The sequence below is a fragment of the Athene cunicularia genome (genome assembly GCF_003259725.1).
Source record: "Athene cunicularia isolate RWA chromosome 3 unlocalized genomic scaffold, athCun1 chr3_part1, whole genome shotgun sequence".
Lineage (NCBI taxonomy): Eukaryota > Metazoa > Chordata > Aves > Strigiformes > Strigidae > Athene > Athene cunicularia.
In genome coordinates, this window is record NW_020799097.1 from 120,304,093 (window position 1) to 120,320,694 (window position 16,602).

General features: G+C 38.8%; 1 protein-coding gene across 5 annotated transcripts in view; it reads left to right on the forward strand.

The window, feature by feature from the left end:
• MACROD2 (MACRO domain containing 2) overlaps nucleotides 1-16,602 on the forward strand; it is an 887,639-nt gene that overhangs the window by 503,158 nt on the left and 367,879 nt on the right. For all 5 annotated transcript variants that reach the window (XM_026844750.1, XM_026844753.1, XM_026844751.1 and 2 more), the window contains exon 5: nucleotides 10,214-10,335. In XM_026844750.1, the coding sequence (XP_026700551.1) occupies nucleotides 10,214-10,335 (122 nt within the window). The remainder of the gene's footprint in view (nucleotides 1-10,213; nucleotides 10,336-16,602) is intronic.

Here is a 16,602-nt window from a genome sequence, read left to right on the forward strand (position 1 = left end):
TATAAGAGACAGGGTTCAGGCTTACTTATGCCCCCATCATCTGCTAGGTTTTCTTTGAAGATGGGTTGCAGAGCAGTGAATTCCAAGTGCTAATATTTGTCTCGTTGCCAGATGATGAAACCATCTTTCAAACTAGAGAACATCTCTGGGGAAGAAACTGGGAGGAAACAGTCAAAGGAATTTATCACAGATGCTTGGCATGAATTGCATTCCTACAAGTTAGTATCTGGAATATGTTGATATTAGGAGGGTGCTTTAGCGTGGTTTCAGCCACCTAAAATTAAAATAAAATTGATGATAGAAAATGAGATTCCTCTTCTAGCCTTGAAGTCTCATGTTACGGTTCAAAGAGCTGTCCAGTTATTTTGCTTATCACACTTATGTGAAGCAATTAAAGTGGCACTGCCAACTTGAAATCTAGTCAGCTTTTAAAAATGAGTTGAACTTAGTTTTGAGTACCACATATGTCCCTGTTTCCATTGACTGTGTTTGAGAGCTGGTGGTACTAAATTTAGTTTTTTCCTGTTTTCATTGTTTAGTGATGGGCTCATAGGCATAGTAGGGGAAACCATCTGTAAAGGAACTGACTATAGACATAGTTTTGTGAAATGCAACTTGCTACAAGTACTGAAGAGGAGTACTTAAGGTGAAGTAAATCGGAGAGACTATATTTTTCTTACTAAAATAATGTAGTAAAAGTGAGATTTTTCAGTGATGCCCCTTAAAAAACCCAAAGTGATAAATGTGCGTTCCTTCATCCTGGAGGTTTGCTGTCATTTCTTTTGCTGGTGTTTGAATCCTTGCTAACTTTAAACAGTGGTCTCCCTGATTTCAGTGGGGCTGCTCCCAGGCTTGAAAGCAGTTCGCAAGTTCAGAGCTATAAACACTGTTTATTGCTTATGAGGAAAATACAGTATCAGCTATATAAAATGCAGTCTTGTACCATGGTTCACATGTCTCCTCAGCTGTGTCTTTTGAAACTGGAAACATGTATTTTAAAAATTTAATGGTTTCGGTCATGTTTCTAACTTTCTCCTCCCTCTGCATTCACTCTGCTTTGAGTGGCGATAAATGGTGCCAGCAGTCTGCATGAGCCTCGCCTGTCTGTATTCCAGAAGCAGTGTGTTCATGGCAAGGGAAATAATAAACTTGCCTAGCATGGTTTCCGAAGTTTTAAGTGTTCAAACTTTAATCAGGCTGATTTAGCTGCTAATGGTTTCTTTAGGAGATATGTGGAGAGCCTGTAATATTGTCACTTTTTTTTTTTTTTCTTTTTTTTTTTCTAAAGACAACGCACAACATTTTTAATGAAGCATGTATTTTCTACTGTGACGGTTACACGGATTAGAGGAGTGTCACGTGGAAGAGATGTGCTCCGATTGTTGGAGTGGAAGAAGTTTGTTTATACTCAAGAAAATGAGTAGCAAAAGTAAATGAAAAAATGAGCATGGTAACTCTTTGTAATGTGCTGCCATCAAGGAATAGATCCACCACAGTGAAGCTAGGAATATAATAAAATTTTCCTTGAAACTTTAAGTCATGCTTTATTGCCTCTTTAAAAAGCCCGTAAAACTTCCTATTAAGGAAACAGTTCTTTCAGTCTGATTTTTTTAAAAAAAACTTTTTACCTGAAGTGATCTGATTAAAAAATTTGTATCCCTTCACTAGTCAAATAAAAACAGTGCTGGCAGTTTCCTCTCATTTCATCTGAGGTTATTCTACCACTAATGCATGATTAAAGGTTATTTAGTTTGGTCTTCTGAACTTTTTGCTATAACTACTGGTCCTTTCAAATGAAGATCGGTGTTTTGTAAACTTTTATGCTGATGTTCTTAAATCCTATGTGAAGGACAAAATTATTTGAGTGATTCACTAATTTCATGAAGGGAAAGAAAGCCTTGAAGTATTGCCAACAGCAAGCCCTGACACCCTACAAACAATCTGGGGACCTACTTGTGTTCAAGACCCAGTTCAAGATTTCCCGTGGCCTTGGCAAATGTTACATGTTGGGTTGTGGGTTTTTTTTTTTTCTTAGTCCTTTTACTGTACTTCTGTTGGGATGCCTTCCTTTCTTTCAGTGTCACTGCAGCAATCCCAATGAATAATAAAAGATGTTTTAATGAGAAATGTTAGTAATGGTATGAAAACAGAATTTGCACAGGAAAAATCTTTAAAATAGGAAATGGCTTTTGCTATAGCTTGTTGTGAAAAGCTAGAGCACTCTGTAGCACTATTTGGCACTCAGAGGAAAGTAGAAGAATTTCAGTTCCAAATGCTAATCTTTTCTAAATAAAATTCATTTGGTACTGTGTTTTGTAGTGAGGTTGAGTGAGTTTGTTGTTGAGGGTTTTTTTGTGTTGTCGGTATTTTTTTCCCCCACCCTCTAATGGGTATGTTTATGCTTTAACTGTGCGATACACCAGCAGAGGTAACTAAATCAGCTTTAACAGAGTAGGACACTGAAAACAGCCCAAGTGTGGCAAGGGTTCTGTGCTTTGAGAAGCTGAGAGCATTAGCTCATTTCTGATTTCCGTGCCCCTGTAATTAATGGACTTCCAAAACTAGAACTGAAGTTGACTTAAACTCCGTTTGCATATTTTTATGACTTGATTTGTATTGCACGTTTTTTAGGGTAATATTTGCAAGCTAGTCTTTTGAGTCAAGAATGAAGTGTGGTTAAATATACCTTGAATTTATGTGGTTAGTATTACATTCTTCACCCATGCTGTGTATTTTGGTTTGAAATTTTTGTGGAACGGCAGAGTGAAACTCTCAGTGTCTTAAGAAGAAGCACTTTCAGTTTAAGAGTAAACAAGTTTATTTCTGAGTGCTGAAAAGCCTTCTGACTGAATTATTAGATTAATTAAAACCAAGCTCACTCCCAAACATCTTTTGCTGTTCAATAAAGAGAGAATCTCTGTGGCTCATGCTTTCCTACATGTAGCAAACATAAGCCAAAAGACAGATTAAGGCATCTTTGTCTATAGCCTTGTCCACTTGCAAAGAATAATAGCCAGAGAAAGGTGGAGAGCATTACTTGGGTCAAAGGGGTCACTTGGAATGTGTTTCCCGAGCTGCTCAATGAGGACAGTGCTTGGCCGAACTCCTCTGCTGCTACAACAAAATGAGGTTTGCTGTAGTGTGATGAGGACAAAAATCTGCTTGGAGCAACATAATTTAATTTCATCTGTTTTCATAGGCATGTTAAGGTCTTTATTTGGGTAGGTGATTTGTAGAGGGGAGCAAGGATGATGTTTGAGCATTTCTGCTGCAAATTCTTCAAGTCCAGATTAGAAAATAAAACAGAAGTAGCGAGTCATGGATGTCACAATTTCATGTTAAGTCATGTCGTGCTCATTTCATGTTCACTTGTATCGCATAACGTTATGAATTTCCCAAATGGAGCCGTTGCCTTTTAGCCTTACGTGTAGGCAATTCTTTCCATCAAAGTTTTGGGGCCGTCTGTCTAGTCGCTGCTTTGACATCTGTCATCATAGTTCTAAATTGCTTTGTAAAACCTATTACTTTAGGGTATAGTATAGTGTCTCTTAATTGCACCACTTGCTTCTCCTGCCTGAACAGAGCCTACTTTTGTTTCTGATGTTAATGGCGAGGCCCTGATGGCAGAGCAATGCTGTAAGTTCATTGATGGGAGGGGAACTGCTCTGGGATTACATGGGCATACTTGGGCCTTGTATTTTATGACGAGCACGAGTGCCAAAAAGGATTGGGTTTTGACTTGTGTGACTTAATTCTCTGGCCGGCTGTTGAGGCAGTGGTATAACCATTGCAAACAAGCTCTCTGTGTTTTTTAGCTTCCCACAGATGCCGAGTGATCGCTCTCTGCTAAATGCTGGCTATTGAACGCAGACTTCTGTGGCTCCCCAAAGGATCTCTCAGGCTCGGCAAATCCTTCACCTCTCCCTTTGGGAATATTGTTTTCTGACTGTCTCTGCTGTCTCATACTTAAAAAAATACACCTAACCCACAAAGAGGGATGCTGGCTAATCATTTACAATAAACATATTCTTTACCTTTTCTTGGGTAGACAATGCCATTTAGGTGAAAAATGGCTTAAATGTTTTACACAAATGATTTCTAGATATCATAGCTTTTATGGCTAATGAAACATTTTTTTTTGGTTCACCCAAACCAGCTAATTAATCACTGAAGGCAGCTATAAAACGTACAAACTTCAGATTGAGCAGTGCTTATTGCTTCAAGCCTAAAAACCTGAGATACTCTCTTTAATTGCTGATAAATGCAATACATATCTATATAAAGCAAATATATTTATTCTGAATTATTCCGAACTAAGGATCTGTGTCATACATAGTCATACATAGCATTGCATGATTTATAATAGATGTCGTCTTGCATTTAAAATATTCAAGTCTGCTAATCTAGTTTTGGAGACACATATTAGTAAATAAATTAGGCTGTGGTGCTAGGGGATTCATTTCAGCTGAACATAAATTAACAATTGTTTGTTATACACTGAAAATGCACATTTTATGTGCAAGTGCATCTAACTAGAAATAGAAAATGAACAAGCCAAGCAAATTTGTATACCAAAACTTCAGGCTACATGCATTCCTTAAGAACAGGGGAGTTCAGTAGATACAAATATGTGGAGATAATTCCATTTCCCATCAGTTGAACCTCAGCTATCCCCTTTTCAGCACCAAAATGATGGGTGTTTATTGTGTAAATCAACTGATAAGATTTACAAATTGAGCCCTAAATGGTCTGAGTTTTTTGTCAGGTTTGTGGGGTATTTTTATTCAATGGCACACGCAGTGCGGTAGCTTCCTTCTTAAAATTCATATGGTTCCTGCTGTGATTGACAGGGTACAGCTTCATTATGCAGTTCTCTAGATGGGCCGATTATGGCTATGAATGCGTGAATGGGATGAATGAGAGAAATGAGTAATTGATTCTAGCCCTGGTCGGCTGGTTCATTAACGGTGTGAATGTGCCACACTCGTGTCTGTAAGGGAAGAAATGAGAGAAACTTATTTGTACTTTTTCAGTTGTTTAGAAGAACTCATTATGCTATTTTTGCCATCTAGTGTCACTTTTACGAAGAACAAGGGAAGAGTAAATTGCATCAGTCCTCCAGGTTGGTTTTTGAGGGACAGCCACTTCTCTTCATCCTTTTGCAACTGGAAGCTGTGTTTTGACTTTGGCCACGTTGCTCTCTGCCTTTTCTCTGTAGCAGTGTAGACAAAAGCTTGTGTGACAAACATCATGGTAAGGCATGTTGAGACGTTCTTTAATAAAAATGACCAAAGCAAACAAGAGTCATCAGCCTTTTTTACATGTAGAGTTTGTTTGCTACAGCAGATGCAGTTTCATTTTTGACTAGCCTATATGGGAATTTGAGGAGGGGGAGTCACTGTGCTTTTGAAGTGTTGATTAAACATGCAAATTATATTTATTTTCACTGGTGACGAAGTAGCGAGAAGGATGTTTTAAATGTCCAAGCACCTGTTATACCTCCAGATTAGTTTGTGGTTTATACAAGATTGTCTGCTTTCATTATAGTGCTTCAGGGAAAATGAATAATAAACTGAATGAAAACAAGCAGAGATGATACAGAGGGTGCACATGCACAAATTGGGGTGTGGTTGTCACAGGGCTTGCTTTGGCCGACAGAATTTCTAACCAAATGCCTAAAAATCAAACGACCAAAAAGACAGCAGTAGATCCTATAAGCTCTCTCACCTTGGATCAACCATGTGTTGCGATGCAAACCTTAGAAAAGCCAGTGTAAAAATAAAATGTTATTTCAGCATGAAAGGAGCTCCAAAACACTGTTGTACAGTGTAGCTCTGTGCTGATGCTTTCTTTCAACCATGGCTACCTTCTTTTAGGAAGCATTTCTGTAGGAAAAAATAACTCCTTCCCTTATAAATTTTGCTTTAAAACTAGGCAGCTTCATTAGTATTAAAAGCACTTTGATCCAATGCTGTGGCCCAAATCCCACATGAGACTTATACCTTCCTCAGGCTCTCCACCTTGGTGTAATATTCAAAACGTAAGCAAACATCTCTCCTCAGTGCACACAAAAAAAAATGATTTACAAACGTGCAGTTTGCAGCTTTCTTTTTAATGAAGTTTCTCATCAGTGTTCTTGGCTGAAGGACCGACTCTAGTAAGTCAGAAGCTTCAAAGCTGTGGTGGCAGCTTCATTTGACATTAAAATACTACAAGTGGTGAGCATCACATTCTCTGAGAGTTGGTTGTTCCCAGTTTCACTCCATTTCCCTGGTTTTGAAGAGCAAATATACATATTAAGGGACATTCTGGGGAGATGTTTGTGTCCATTGCTCCTGTTTGACCTTATTGAGAAATGCTCACACAGCAAAGGGGGTGCAGGAGCTCCAAGAGGAACAGGAGCTATTTCATAGCAGGGATGTCTACCAGGCTTTTCCAGCCAAACTAAGTATTTTTGGAGTTTCTCTGCGTTTCCCCCAATTTTAAAATCTTCAGGTGATGACTTCTGTTTCGTGCTGCTGTGCCTCTGCATGCACAGTATATCTTCAGGCTGTTGTCATGCTCATCCCCATGGCTGGTGCTGCCATCTGTATGGGAGTCGGATTGCCTTCTGCAGTGAAAGTCGTCCCTACATGTGTCTTGTGGTGGTCCTTTTCCATCGTTGAAGTCCCAACTGGAAGCCCTGTTTGCTTCAGAAAGGCCCTGCGCTTCTCTAGGGTGGATGGTCGTTCTGGCTGTGGGTAGACTGGTGTGGAAGGTGATAAGTAGTAGGGCTTGCATGCCTGTCCTCATCAGCGGTGCTGGAGGTTTGCATTTGGGGCTGGCTGCTGTAGTGGGTGGCCAGAGCAGCAGGGCAGTGGTTCTACCCCCTTATTTTCTTGCAGACAAATGCCTGTAGACCTCCCACATCCAGCACACCCACCCTGCTCCATCCTTCAGCTTTATAGTATACAGATTTCTCTGGCTCTGTGCAGCTGGCTGAGGGGGGAATGTGTGAGCAGAAAGGAAACTTTATTGTGACAGACAAGCTGGAAGATTGACACAGTCTTCGTAGATATATTAAAAAATAAATGGCTCTGCTTCAGCCTGTGAAGTCTGATCCTCATATATTAGCTGTGTGAGCTGAGAGGTGGGGGAAGAGCTCTTTTATTTTCTGGTTTGTTTGCTTTCTGCCTTTATAATCTCAAAGGGTTTTGCCTGCCTGCAAACCTTAATGTATTGTGGAATAGTTAGAGCAGAATAATGTATAGTTTAGGCAATGTATGGATACACTGATTTTATTGACAAAGTACAACAATAAAATTATTACTTCCCCGTTTGTCTGCTGGCTGTGAAACACTGGCATATTATTAATACCGCTCTGCTGGTAAAATCTTACTCTATCAGGTGTTTCAGAGTAGTAACATGCCTAAGAAAAGTGATTTTTGCCAATGATACACTGTAAGCAATTACAATAGTTTTGATATTTTATAAACCATTTCACAGCCATCTTCAGTATCCTGCTTACAGAGCCATCTATGATGGGCTTGTAAAAATTAAAACATAAAAGCTCATAACTGCATTAAAGTTTACCTATTTATGTGAAGTGTCTGGTGCAGCGATAGAGGGTTGCTAACGAGGCACCATGAAAATGCTAAATCAGGGAGTTCTGAAAAAAAGATGACAAGAAAAAAAAACCTTTTCCCATTTCAGAATTTTTAAAATTGGCGTTTAATAATGGAAGACTAAAGGAATGGAGTTAAACATTTAATGAGTGAAATGTATCTAGAAATTATACCAGGGGCAGTTTTATACAGAAAGACCCAAGCAGGAATTTGGTACTTGGGCTGTTCCCTAAAACAACTCCTTGTTGTTAAGTAGTAAATTAGTAATTTAAGTCATTAAGCTTCAGCTTTTAAGCAGCTACACCTTGAGCTGCAATTTAAGTCACCCTTAGCAGAAAGAGGGGAAATCTTTTATGATTATTTCTTTTATTAATATTTTACACTTTTAAAATGGTTTTATAGTCATTCTTTTATTTGCTTCTTGGCTGGTGAGTGTTGTGAATTTGAAATTCATCACCGTACGTCTGCTCTTAATGTCTACAAATGTAGAATGACCTTGATTGAGATCAGATTTACTAGTATATTCCTTCCCTCTTGCTCAGTAATTGCAGCTTGCCCCTTTCAAAAACAAGTTGAGAGAAGCTTTTTCTTTCTCTGAAGTTGCCAACAGCCAAGTGTCAACACTTCTGAATAGAAATCTTCCTTGGAAAGTTTCAACCTGAAGGGAACTGCTGTAGTCATGGTCTGAAATTATGGTCTTTCCTAATGAAAGTGCTCACACAACCTTATCTCTGCACGCAGAAGCAATTTTTAAACTAGCCATGCTATTTCCTTTTTTTCCCAGGTCTTAATATTTCACAGTTTACTATAGTAGCTAAAACACATGTAAAAAATAAACTCTTCTTCTGAATTTCTGTGTAAAGCCATTCTGCTTGTTTCAATCACCTGCTATCATCCTGTTTATCAGTGGATAAAATCTCAACACCTACTTGATGGTTCAGTTGCCTGAAATGCTGTAGGGACGGTTTACTGGAGTCACCGACGGCAGCTGTGACATTCAACAGAAATTATCCAATCTGTCCATCTTGTTCCCACAACTGGAGAAAATTACTGTGATCAAAATGGAAAGAAGAGTAGTTAACCTTTTATTTACCTCTCAGTAGGGTGATTTTATAAAGTAGTTGGGAAGTTTAGCTCTTCTGGGTTTCAGTTTTCTATCAGAGCCGATTCCTCTGTGTTTCTGGGCATTGGGATTCTCTGACATGCTTTTATTTGCTGAATTATCAATACTTTCTGGCTAATGTAAATAAAAATTCTGGAAATGTTCAAAATCATGCCTCAGCACATAAGCTACCTTTTAAGTAGTAGAGGCCAGGATTTGGCAGATGATGTCTGGATGAAAAAAAAAAAAAAAGTGCACATTTTAACGTTAGTTTGTCCATTTTAAAGTGGACTTTGGTATAGGTTAGAGGGAAACAATCAAAGACCACTTGGACAAAGAATATTGGTGTGAATTCTGTGAGATTTGTAAATTAATATATTCTGGAGTGCAACAGCAGATGTTGCTTCGAAACCTGTCCCATATGGGACAAACACAACCGAACCAGTCAGACCAGTGGTACTGCAGTTGAAAGCATTGACCTGATGCCTGTTTGTGGCAACCTTGCAAAAAATAGTGCCACTGTTTATTGCAGCTGCTGCTATACATTGGAGGGGATGATAAGGAAGGAAAAAGATATACCTGGCACCATAACTTTTTCTGTTGCGTTGACACGTGCTATAGAAGAATGACGTTAGAAAAGTAAATGTGCTTCCTACTAGGTGAGTTGGGGGGGATTAAAAAAAAAAAAAAGTCATAACAGCTTTTAGTTTGTAGATTTCTTTTCAAGGTGGTTGTTTTTTCTTTTTTCCTCCAGGCTTTTAACTTCATTTTTCTTATAGCACTTTAGAGACTTTGATTGATTGCAGCATCTGATTTTGATGAGTCCAGAGGAGTCATACCTAAGATATTCCTTGACTTTACTTTTTCCTTTTGTTCATTATAAGTTTCTTCAAACGGAATATTTTGTTTCATTGCATGGCATCTCTATCTGGTCTGATGTGAGAGGAAAGCGCATTCTTTGAATAACTAACACATAGATCACAACTTCTCTTAAAATGGTTGCTGAGAAAAAACTTAAAGTACTAACTACACCAAAAAAAAAAAAGATGACCTGTGTGTCACCATCGATATGCTCAGGTTTTGTGTAGTGAACTTTCCCTGTGAGCAGACCTGCAGGGAGTGAGAACAACTGTTTCAAAGTTGTGCAGTATTTACAGTTGTACAGCCCTAAAGACTTAAGGTATTTGTGAAAACATTTCATCCTACATGTATATTGCAGTAGACATATAACAAGCATTTAGTGCATCCTTTCCATTTTTTCCTGCAGTCCAGGTACTTCAAAATTTAGCCTTCACTACTTTTCACCTTTTAATTATCAAACATTTAGTATATTATGTGATTTCCAGTTATAAACCTTTTCTTACAATATTACTTTTACCTTTGTGTCTAGGTACAATACCAGAATGGATTGACTTGCAATGGAGTAATTTTACAGTCATGACATAAGTAAAAAGATTACCACAGGATCTCTAATTTATTTTTTAATCTTATTTTCTATTTCCTACAGATGTGATCCATACAGTTGGGCCGATTGCAAGAGGCCATCTCACTGACACTCATAAAGAGAACTTGGCAAATTGCTATAAATCCTCTCTGAAACTGGCAAAAGAAAACAACATCAGATCAATTGTAAGTACTGTATGAGAACATGTTATTTCTTCCGATTTGTGTCTTTGTTTCCTTGCTTGTAGAATAACTACAATGGTAGGCTCCCAGAAGGATTTCTTGTTGTATATGATGTGAAAAAGCAAGAAACTAAACATTATTTAGCCCAAATAGGTGCTTAGAGAAAAGGGATATGCTTATTTTAGGAGTTAGAAAGTTGGTCTGGTAGTGGGGGTGCAGACAACTGTCTCATTAAGGAGGAAGTGGTTCCCACGGCTCATTCTTATACTGTATCATTTATTGAAAAAGACCTTAGCAGCCACTGATCAGGAGGATAATTGCATGCGATATTGCCCCCTAAATGGCTGAGAAGTGATTAATTTGTTGCTTATTCTGTCTGTTAATGTTTCTTCCTGAAAATAAAGGTATTGGTCGAGTGGCACTGTTTATAGCACACCCTCAACCAAAACAATCATAAAATAACCTGTTGTATGATATTCCATCGAATTATAAAGGTTCCTTGATTGCTTGAAATACACGTTACATGTTTGTACCAAAAAAGGCCAGATGTTCCAAGTCCACAGAGAAGAGAAGCTCTTCCCTCTCCAGCTCTGGAGCTTTGATTCTGTAGCTCAAACTGTTGCAGCTGAAGTCTTTAGATATCCATAGGTTAATTCCTGGTCTGTTTAACGGAGAAGGAAGTTATCACCTGGGCCTGACTTCACACCTTTTGGTTCATTTTGGCTGCTTGTGTGATAGCACGTATGTTTGGCAACTTAGTACACACAGATGCTTAATCTAGACATTGTTCTTTGGACCATTGATGTTATATCTGGATGAAATATTCAGCAAAGGAAATATATTAACATTGAGAAATCATAAATGGGAAATAAAGCTTTTTGAGGAGAGGGGCAGGACAGGTATAGGGCTTTGAGCCCAAGTTAGATGTGCCCTTCAGAGTCAAACCTGATGAATATTGCTTATTTCTTTCTTGTTGCTGTAAACTGTGCTCTTCACACTTTCTGTTAGTGAAATCCTCTCTGTACGTCTCAAAATGGTGTCCAGGGAACCCTCTCTTTGCCATTATTCAGCCATGAAAGAGACGTGGTGCCCAGAGTTGCTACCTGATTTTTTTTTTTTTTTCCTTGTAATGCTAGGCACATAAATTAGAACTGAAAGCAATGGTGTGTGTGTGTGTGTGTGTATTTTGAACTCCTCTCTGAGATTGTTTAAATACACAAGGATGTTTCCATGCTGCTGTGATTCCCATTGGAGCAGGTAAGATCTTTGTGCTGTTGCTCCTGTGTTCATCCTTGTTCCTGCCTTTAGACTCCGGACAATTACATGCTGATTCTGGAGCAATCAGGCTACAGAGAATGAAGTTCCTAACATGAGGTGGGGCGGAAAGGAAAAGAAGGAAGGAAGGAAGGAAAAGCAACTAATGAAACTGTGTGAAAAAAGAATATTGAAATAACAAAGGAAAAACTGCAGTGGGCATTGATCAATGCTTGTAATGCTCGCATCTGTAGGGATTCTGTAATTTTAGGACATTCTAGGTGGTAGCTTAGTATTTAACATGGAATAATAGATTGGTCATATGCATGGTTTTCACGAGAACTAGCCTGATATTTTAGTAAGAAAAGATGACCACAGGAGAAATCATCCACAGATTATTTCCTTGCTGGTTAAGAGCTGTTGACTGTGCACCTGTTTGAGATGAAAAAAATACTCAACACCCAGACTTGCAGAACACAGCTGCACAAGCTGAACAGGAGCCAAGAGACATTCATTCATACCAGCATTAAGAAGCTTAGCAAGCAATATGGATTTTAAAGTCCACATGACAGATCATGGACTGTTCTGAGAAGCCCTAAGTCCAGTGATTTCAGTGATGCTTTGGGAAGTGAAGGCTACTTGAGTGTCTACCCTAATGAACAGTTCAAGCCTGGAGCAAAGTAAAATGTATAATTCATTCAATTAAGGAGCAGTAGATTACCGTGAGTCTGAAGAAAAGAATACAAAGTACAAGTGGGTTCACAAGATCCAGTACAGTAGACATAAGGGGAAAGGAAAGAAAATGAATAAAAATGTCTACAGACTCCTGAGGCTTACAGAGACCCAGTAGAGAGAACAGAATTACTCAGATTGACTCAAATAGGCAACATCTGAGTGTGGACTGGATTATGGTAACAGATATATTGGCAAAAGGGAGAAAACAAACAAAAATTGTGCGGGGGAGAGGGGGAGGTTACATGTGTAAAATAGGATAAAATCAGCTGTGATGATTAATGGCATCTTTTGGTTGGTCTTTAACAAGAAGGTGAAGTAAGTATGGGAAAGAGGAAAACGAGAAATTTTGAAATAGGTACTGGCTAAAGGCAAGAAAAGCAGTGTATATTTATTTATGATGTATAAGAAGGCATTGATGATAGCAAGTTGTAGTATACTAAAAGAATTAACTAAACCGGAAAGTGTCGAAGCACTAGCAGTTGTAGTAAGTGAGCAGGAAGGTATTAAAAGATTGTAACAACATGAATGTGTTACTTATTTTCAAAACAGAAAGCACAGAAAGTCTAGAAATGAATGCAGAAGGAGGGGAAAAAAAACCCCCACAATTCAAATTGTTTTGAACATGAATTGTGTCATAGAAATTAGAATTGCTGGAGGCGTTATGAATGAAGAATAAGGATGAATGGCAGTGTATCAAGTTGGACAGAAGTGTGCAGGATGACTCAGGGTGCACCGCTAAACGCAGTTTAATTTAACATCTTTATTAATGATTTTTGAAGAGTACATAAACAGCTCATTAATTACATTTACAAATGATACTACATTAGGCAGTGTTGCAAACACTAGAAAAGGACAGAGATATATGATGACAATTGATTACAGAGACTGTGAGTATAACCTCATCCAGCATCCACCACAGCACCAGAAGGGAGTTTTTACCTCCACTTCAGTGGAAGGTAGGTCACAACCAGAGCTGATAGCTGCATTGTAACTGGGCACGGGAAAAGATGAAGTAGCGTATGGAGGGGGAAAAGTAACCCCAGTTTGCAAATAGTCAAAAGGAGAAGCGTGCTGGAAAAACAGAGCAATGAAGAAATGGTCTTGAATAACAAGTCTCGGATTAGATACGCTTACAGCAGTCACTTGTTTTGTTTCAGTATTACATATTTTTTAAGCTGCCTATAGAGAAATGATGGGTGCCGTAAAAGTTGTGGTTTCTGTTCAAAACGGGCTGGGGAGAACAGGATTTGGAATAGATCAAAAGTCATTTACGTATGTGTGTACATACATAGTTGTTTTACATATTGAGGAAGGGAAGCAATAATGAAATACTGTGTAAATTGTGAGATGCAGCTTTTTTAGGAGGGGTCTAGAGAAGAATGTCACCGTGTGTATGACAAAAATGTCAATTAAATGGTGTAGCTCATATTAATTTGGGTTGTGTTTGCATCCAAGGTGTCCAGGCATGGATCGCAGCAACTCTGTGCTAACTCTTGGGGGAGCACTGAAATCTCATCTGGAAATGTTATCATCTCAGTGTATAAAAGAAAGATGTGATGGGTAAAACCAGAAATGAGATGAGGGAATATATGAAATGCCAGTCAGCACGATTCCCGAGGTTCATAATTCACCAGCAGCCCAGCCCTGGGTGAGGATTTGCATAGCCATTAAGGCAGAAAGAAGAGCCTCAGGAACAAATTTGATTGTCCGCAGGATTGTTCAGAGAAATCAAACAACCCCTGACGTTTGTCTCCTGTCCCTGTTTTCTCAAACCTTTTATGCTCAATATGAGGTTTCAAATGCCATATGAGCTATTTTCATACAGGAGTTTCTCTCTCAAGTCATCTACTCCATCTACCTTTTAGGTGACCAAGGTAAAGTTTGTGTTTGTACTTGTTATCTGGCATTCCAAAAACCATGCATTGCTTTTTTTCTTTCATATTTGTTTATGTAGCTGTGCCCACTGTAGGATGCTTGAGCTGCTCTCTGACTATTTGTGTGGTCACTGGTGCTGGGTGAAACTTTTGTGTTGTGTAAGTCTTATTTATACAATCCTCTGTCTGGTGAAGAGGACACTTGAGACATTGTTTCTGTTTATCTCCACTTAAGTTGGTAGAGGTCAATGGGAGAAAAAAATACTTAAGGTAATACAAGGAGTTTATTTGAGGAGCAAATAGTTGACATTTAAGCAGATTAAGTTTCTTAACTATTCAGATAATTTCCTAGTAATGTAAAAAAATTGTATTTTGATGATGGTCTCTTTAACACACTGGTAGTAATTGCTGCCCTGCATCAATTAAGTCTCCTCTGTCTGAAATACTGGGAATACATTATAGGCTCCAAATCCTTACTAAAAGAAGAAATGGTAATAACAGTCCGGTAGACCCTTTTTCTGTTTTCCTGTATTGGTTTTCTAAATAAGAGTCTTACAGGCCAATTAATTGTTAGGTTATCAGACAGACTGGGGGAGTTGCAATCACTGTTTCCAGGGGTTAAATTGCTCCCCTGTTTACACATTGTTTGAAATTATTTACTCTGTGTGCTCTGACTTTTTCGGAGGACCTCCTGTCCTGCTTTTCTTTACATACGCCATCTGACACCCTGGAACTTTTCTGAACATCAGGCATTTCCCTGCCACATGCTTCATTCAGACTTAGCTTGTTGCTAAAAAATCTCAAGCAGTTGATGTCAGTCGAAGCCCGGATTGCAGTTAAACAGACACTTTGTGAACTATGCAGAAAATAAAAAAAAAAAATTAAAAAGGCACTGTGCATTGTTGTGGGTGGGTTCCAAGTCAAAAGTGTGTTTTGCAGAGAAGGGAAGTGGGTGCTGATCCCTCATGCAGAAGGCCGGGCAGGCTTCCTCTGTGATGGTTATGGAAACGGAGAAGTTTTATTCCGGAGTACAGCCCTGATGTTGTTCGGGGCTGTGTTCGGCGTTGAAGTCTTCAGGATCACTTCATGTTGGCAGGGGGCGAATTGTAAAGCTTTAACAAGAAGCATTTCTTTAGACCTCGCTCTCTGACCTCTACCTCTAGGGAGAATTATGGCTGGGGGGGCAGGACGGATGGGGACTGGAGGAAATCTTCAAAGAATGTGGCTTTGTGAGTTGCAGAAGGAGCCTGCTTGTCACCAACAAATATATTAGCGGGGTTAAACACAAAATACAAAAATGTTCCTGGGAAGAGTTCATGCTATTCTAGAGCCTTGCTAATTTAGTTTGCATAAATAGACATGCACAAAAATATCAGTCTGTTTTTCTGCCTGGATGTTTGTGGTATGAATGCAAAAGGTAGTCTTGCTCCAGAGAAAGCCTCTTAGCCGGGCTCTACTAGGCATAACCACCCTGCTCTTTCTGCCTAAAGTATACAAAAGCAAAAAAGCCATCTAGAAATATCTCAGTAGTAAGAGAACCTATTCAGGGGCTGATTTGCTCATCCTCAGGTCGAGTGGAAAAGCCATCGCTTGGCGGTGGGATGGCTAGTGACCTGTAATGATGGGATATTTCTGGGAGAGTAGGTTGTCTCTTTTGTCTCTGGCCAAAGTGGGTCCCTCCTGTGCACGAAGCTTATGCTGCGTTTTGGTTAGGCTTATTATAAAAGTATGCTAACTAAGATCAGGAAGCACTTTTTGAAGTCCACATTGTGCCTCCGTTTCTGGTGTCTTAAATCAATGTACACAATGCATATTACTAACTGTGCATATGCAGTACTTTTAAATTAAAGTATTATTTGAGGCTTTGTTAGATAAATATTCCTTTTGTATAAATATTAAGTTAGTCTACAGGGAGTTTCGACTCATATCCTTTTTGTAGGTGTTTTTCACAAACAAAGGTCACTTACTTTTAATTGTATTTGTTGTCTGGGTAATGGCAAAATTAATACCAATACTAATATAACTAGTTTGTACAGAAGCACAACCTAATCGCTATTCAGAGGAGCATTTAAAAATACATCAAGAAAGGTACCTGTCGCTTCTCTGGTTATAGCACTTAAGAAATAACTGAATTGTCTTTTTAAGTGTCTTAAAATGTTTGTCCCCACCTGTAATCTGGGATTTAAAAACTAGACTTTGCAGCTGTGCGCTGATATTCTTAGTATTGCCTTCACCTTTAAAAGGATGTTGTACTTCTGATAGGCTGCAGTGTTTCTTTGAGCTTTGCTTGAGTGGAGACATATTTAACCTCTGTGATGTCTGAATCTTCAATTATAACTCATGGACTTAAATTTTTAATAGCAATTTCAAACCCAGAGTCTTCTCAGCTCCTCCTGTTCCAAATTAT